Below are 5,623 nucleotides of genomic sequence, written 5' to 3'. Positions count from 1 at the left end.
TAATAATTTCACATTTTTGACATTTTGGCACGCTGCATACAAAAGGTTGCCGCCGTTGCCGGCCCCTGCACTAGACGATCATGGACAGACAGATTCTTTATTCGTACGATGAGAGTTCACACAAATATGTAAAAAAGACAAGCACAGCGATACGACCACATCAAGCTGTGTAGTCTTCAAGTCAGCTGTAGTCAAGGCGTAACGTTAGTACATTTATATCATGCAACTGTCGGTCAGTAACACTTCAACAAAAGATTAAAAAACAAAACGCAAACGCAAAACAGTGGTAGTAGAAAAAAAACCGTAACACTAGTTCAAAATAAATACCAGATAATACTCTCAGGTCTCAATATGTAGAAATAAGCTGAGACTTAAAATTCCGACAGAATGATGCAAATGACAAACCTCTGTGCTCTATTGATAAGGAGTTCCAAATCCTTGGACCAACAAAAGTTAAGGATCTCTGGCAAACACCAAAGAATGTCCTTCTACATCAGTGGTTCCCAACCTTTTTCGACTCATCGCCCCCTTTTGAAGCTCCACACCGATCATCGCCCCCCAAATATCGGGAACCGAAAAACAGCACTCCCCCCTCGAAAAAAACGTTGGTCTTTATCCCCATAGGGTGAGAACCCGAACCCCAGACCCCCCACAGCCTGTGGTATTTTTGTCGCTACATATCAGCTATACCCTATTTCATGTACTGTTTGGTGAGTCACCGTATTTGGCCTTAACGCGCGAAGCGCGACAAATTTATATAATTCATGTTTAAATCGGTCAATATGGTCGATGTGGTATGTTGAAAAAGGTAGGACCCCTAAATAATATTTAAACAGCTTTGGGCGGAATCGTTGTTATATTGAATTCTTTACAAGATGCTATTTCGTGACCTCCCATATCTGCTATGTAAGAAGATATGGAAATCATCAAAACGTACCAAACTAAAAGACGGACATGATTTCATATAGGTGTTTCTTTACTGGCAAATAATTTTTTCCTTGCGGGTTGGCATTTGTGGGATGGCATTTGTCCTGTATGGTTGAGGTCGCCAGGACAGGAACATTCGACGCCAGCCATTGAGGCACCTATGGGCAATTAAACATAAATGTATATCTATCGAAGTTTTCGGTCAGCACAAGGGCATTCCTTTTCGGCCAAGGTCTTCTCGCTGCTGTTCGTTCTGGCACACATCTCGGAGTTGCATGTTACATGGCCTCTAACTTCATATGTCTTGGTTCGTCGTGGCGCCGTAATGGCCGACGCCGAAGTCTCCTATTTCCATAAATCATGCGTATTTTTGTTGGGTGACGGGGCCCCCAACATCAACATACATGAAAATTTTATATCGCATGAATTTCAAAAAATTACTCCAATTGGGGGGTTTGGGGTGCGGTAGTTACGGTCCCGACTCCAATATAGCCGTTTTAACGCGCCATCGCCCCCCTATCGCCCCCTTTGTCCGTTTTCGCCCCCCTATCGCCCCCTTCGTTATTTTCGCCCCCCTAGACCGCCAAATCGCCCCCTGGGGGGCGATATCGCCCACGTTGGGAACCACTGTTCTACATTCTTTGGCAAACACTAGCGGCTAAATTTAGAGAGTCTCCGTCACGCCGTATTGCCTTTCCAATTGCTAAAGCGCGTGCAACTTCTGCAGATTGCTCGAAAGTAAACAGTCGGTTCGATAGCCGAACTTGGTTGAAGTTGTCGCTGTTGCAGGGATTGTGTTGCTAAGGGTAGCGGCTGAAAAAGAGATGGAGAACGCCCGAAGTAGCAAGCAAAAGGAACGTCCTGGGTGCTCCGGAAAACGACCACGATTCAGTGTGCCTTCCGACGATTCTTATCATGCCGACACAGACACAGAGAAAAACTGCGTTCCATTTCGCAAGAAAAACGACTCGGCAAGCACAAGCAGTAACGCATTACGACCCCTCAATGTTAACGACTCTTTCGTTCTTCCAAAAGATGAGGGGAAGATTCGATTTATTTCTCGACTGATTAAATGGGCGACGTCTCATAACATTGAAGTAGACGCGATGGATTCGCTGTTGAAGATACTCCGACGACACGGTTGTGATTTTTTGCCTTCATCATCAGCAGCATTGAAATTAGCTGCAAGAAGGATAGCTCAGATTGAATACGGGTTGGACGTCGTTGATACATCGGATGAGAAAGTCGAGCAATCTGTGGATGAATCGTTAGGGGCAATGAAACAATCTATCCACGAATTACGCACAGATGTCAAGAGTGACTTGACTAGAATGGAGGTACTGCTGACGCAGATACTTGGTAGCGTTGATAAGTCGCAACTGGCCAACGGAAACTCAGACACGTCTGTAACGCTAATGGAAGACATCATTCCGGAACCAATGCGGGATGTGGATGAACTTGAACGATTCGTTGCAGAGAAACTGAATTCAAATGCGAAAAAGTTCGAAATGGTAGGTAAAAGGTATACCTAGCTATAAACTATATATCGTTGCAGTGGAATCAAAGTGACTTGTCCATTTCACACATTTTCAGAAAATTGACCTCACGTGAAGTTTTCATCCTCTCTCAGTCATATATTGGTCCTGATTAACTTTGAATTAGTGAAACAGACATAACCATGGCCAAAATATGGCCGAAAAAATTTCAAAAACTTGACATTTTTCAAGTTTTGAAAATTTACCTTCAAAATTTGAAAACTGTACACAAGTCACTTTGATTCCATTGCGACGATATAGTGACCCGTTTGGGAGTAGTTGCCAGCCCTCCACCAGAGTCAATGATGCACTTATTGAGTTCCGCAGGGAACTCCCATTGTATGTGTTTACGGGGAACACAACTCATTAGCCTATACCTCTCCCATGTTCAGATGTTCAGCATCAATATTTGGCACATTTGCGTGTCAAATTTTGGAAGTTTTGCACTTTTTTGTGTATGTTGGCACTGGAATTCTCTCAAGTTAGGAATCAATTGGGTCAGAATTAATATCACTTCTGTATTGGTGTGGTAAGCAAACTCCGCAAACTAGAATGCATATGTGGTGCTGGCTTGAAAACTAAACCTAATTAACTTGGATGTATGTGTTGTATCAATTTGTCAGGCAGACGCGATGAAAGCTCTCGGTGGCCTCAACGTGAACGAATCGGTCAGAAGAATGTATCATAGAATCGCGACAGATGAAGTTTGGAGCCAATACTGTGTGAAGGGAAGGAACGATCAGAAAAGAGCCGTGTGCAAACTCAGTTTGTATAATATCGTGTACCGTGAGTTGTTGATAACTTTGCGTTTATCTGAAATATATTCAGCGTGATTTTTTTCATTTCAGGAGCTTGTTGCTATGTTCACAAGAATGTGTCGGTGAGGGATTATGAGGACGCCGTCAGATCTGTTCTGCGGCATGCTCCCGGCAAATTAAAGGCGCAGCAGACCAAGGTAACTTTTCGCGCGGGACCAATGACATATTTATGCGTGACTGGAAAGTAATGTGGGGAATATTTTGTGTCACACTATTTCGGAAAGTAAAATCTTGAGTTTATAACAATGATAATAAGGGTTTTGATGCATGTTTTAGGGGGAATTCGGCTTGTTGAATTCAGCATTTAGTGGCCTTTAGTCCTAATCCTAACCTATCCTTACTCTAACGCTAATGTAGGGTGCCAAATTCACCAAGTGCCGCACATCACAATTCACGCTCATTACAAGTAGAACATTCATTTTTGAATTTCCCAATGCAATATTGATGTATTGCTTTTATGAGAATAGTAGTTATAACTAGGGCGATTTTTTTGACATGTCAAAGTTTTGTCAGAATCGTTGTTTACAAAGTCAAAATGGTGAAAAAATGTCAAAGTTTTGATTTTTTAGGTCAAAATCTTCCGGTTTTTAGGCAAAAAAAAATCGCCCTAGTTATAACATATTTAATCCCAAACCAAGCCGTGAATTCATCATGACGAATTCAGTGATAAGCGTCAATAGAAGTTAGTACTCGTAATGTAAGTTGTACCGTTCATTTGCATACATAGTGGTGATCATTTGAGATGGACTATGGACTAATCCTCCCTCTCTCTTCTAGTGGCAATGATTCTTTTGATTGGAATCAATTGCGTGTTTCGGATTGTTTCAGGTCGAAAATGCTGGGGAAGTTCTGTCGCTATCTCGACCCTTCGATATGGAACTCGATGATGCTTGATGAAGGCTGCTATGTCTTCTGAGAATGATCAAACTTTGTTCCTTGCAACCCCACAACCATGCTGCTTAGGCCATTGTCGACCTTTTGCCGTTTTATTACTTGATGCATATCGCCTAGTATTCTAGTGGATCAGGTAATATCATGTCTTGGTAATGTTGTGCCGCAATTGACCAAGGGCCTTTTATGCTTGCCTTTTACGCAGTAAACTGAAGCTATGACTTTTAACTCCTTTTTTTTTTTTATCTTTGTTAGCTCATGATTACCTGACTATCCCTACCTCATTTGGGATTTTTGTAAACACAGCATATTTTCGATACATAATGTAGCAATTCGGTCTTCAAATTTCAAACTTCAGTGCATTGCTTTTATTTTGATAATTCACTTCGCTTTTTTGTCTTTGCTTAACTGCCGAATAAAATGTGACCAAACGTGTGTTCATTTTCACCTGGGTGACAAATTTGGCTTCAGTGCAGGCATAAATGTGTGTCTCTTTCCACTTTCAGAGCTACACACCACTGGTACACTTATGTAATACGCTTATTACAGCATGCGCAGACTGTGATTTGTGAAGTGTAGTTTCGCTTAATGAAATTACCGGGTTGCTTTTAGTAGTAATCTTACTCTCAATGACGATAGCCTCACCAAAGGAGTAGGCGAGAGAATTACTGGCTCTTGAAGAGGATTTCCCTGCCTACGGTAAGGTTCATGGAAGTCGCAAGGATCAGTTGAGAATGAACAAAACTCCAGCAATTACCCAATTCCCACGCACTGATATTATTTAGTGTTCATTTATGCAAAACAATTAAAAATATAATTCACAGAAGTGGGTACATTCAGGCTTCTGCAGCCACTGATTTGACTAACACACCAATAAATCCATTCCGCACATTGCTAGTACCGTTATACCAGATTTAGGATATGGTTCTGCTGTACATTTGTACGACTACGTTATTTTATACGAGTTATTAACAGATTTAAGTCAATTTCAAACTTCAGAATACTAGAAAGCTGCCAAGTCCACCAGACCACGACCTGGTATATTGATATCGCCTCCCGTAACGTGCCACCTCATTTCGTTGCTTGTCCTTTTATAGTATCTTCTTTCGCTTTTCATTCAGTGTGCATTCCTCCTGTTTTGCATCACCTAGGCCAGTGTGTTTTCAAAGACTACTTCAATTCGTTTTAACATCTTTCTATCATTTCGTTGTATTGCAATGAAGTAGTTGATAATAGATTGAATCGGCAGTCGGGACCCCTGTAAATTTGTCTCGCAATTAAATCTTCTGCATCTCATGGTTGAAGAAATAAACTACTTTCTCTCCTGCCCAAGAGTGACAAGTCGGGCGTGCTCCAAGTCGGCAGGACTGCAGTCATAAAAAAGAATATCTACCTTGCGTAAGCGATCATAGTAGTGGAAATAGCATGAATACCTTAAACAACGACGACATA

At 41.7% G+C, this 5,623-nt stretch overlaps 1 protein-coding gene across 1 annotated transcript; it reads left to right on the top strand.

Moving 5' to 3' along the window:
- Window positions 1–1,634: 1,634 nt before the first annotated feature.
- LOC145451594 (uncharacterized) lies at window positions 1,635–4,606 on the top strand. Its single transcript, XM_080329803.1, has 4 exons — window positions 1,635–2,438; window positions 3,086–3,248; window positions 3,311–3,417; window positions 4,109–4,606. The coding sequence occupies exons 1-4, from the start codon at window positions 1,752–1,754 to the stop codon at window positions 4,172–4,174; spliced, it is 1,023 nt and encodes a 340-aa protein (XP_080185929.1). The 5' UTR covers window positions 1,635–1,751; the 3' UTR covers window positions 4,175–4,606.
- The last annotated feature ends 1,017 nt before the right edge of the window (window positions 4,607–5,623 follow it).

The sequence above is a fragment of the Botryllus schlosseri genome, chromosome 12 (genome assembly GCF_051294905.1).
Source record: "Botryllus schlosseri isolate E-star chromosome 12, Bs_hap1, whole genome shotgun sequence".
Classification (NCBI taxonomy): domain Eukaryota; kingdom Metazoa; phylum Chordata; class Ascidiacea; order Stolidobranchia; family Styelidae; genus Botryllus; species Botryllus schlosseri.
The sequence above is the reverse complement of the archived record's forward strand: the minus strand, read 5'-3'. Positions and strand labels throughout refer to the sequence as shown.

What these genes read in the sequence shown, in the direction of transcription:
- LOC145451594 (XM_080329803.1), top strand. Translation starts at nt 1,752, where the DNA reads ATGGAGAACGCCCGAAGTAGCAAGCAAAAGGAACGTCCTGGGTGCTCC. An exon ending in ATGCGAAAAAGTTCGAAATG is followed by an intron (nt 2,439 to 3,085) that starts GTAGGTAAAAGG and finishes TCAATTTGTCAG; the next exon opens with GCAGACGCGATGAAAGCTCT. An exon ending in TAAAGGCGCAGCAGACCAAG is followed by an intron (nt 3,418 to 4,108) that starts GTAACTTTTCGC and finishes GGATTGTTTCAG; the next exon opens with GTCGAAAATGCTGGGGAAGT.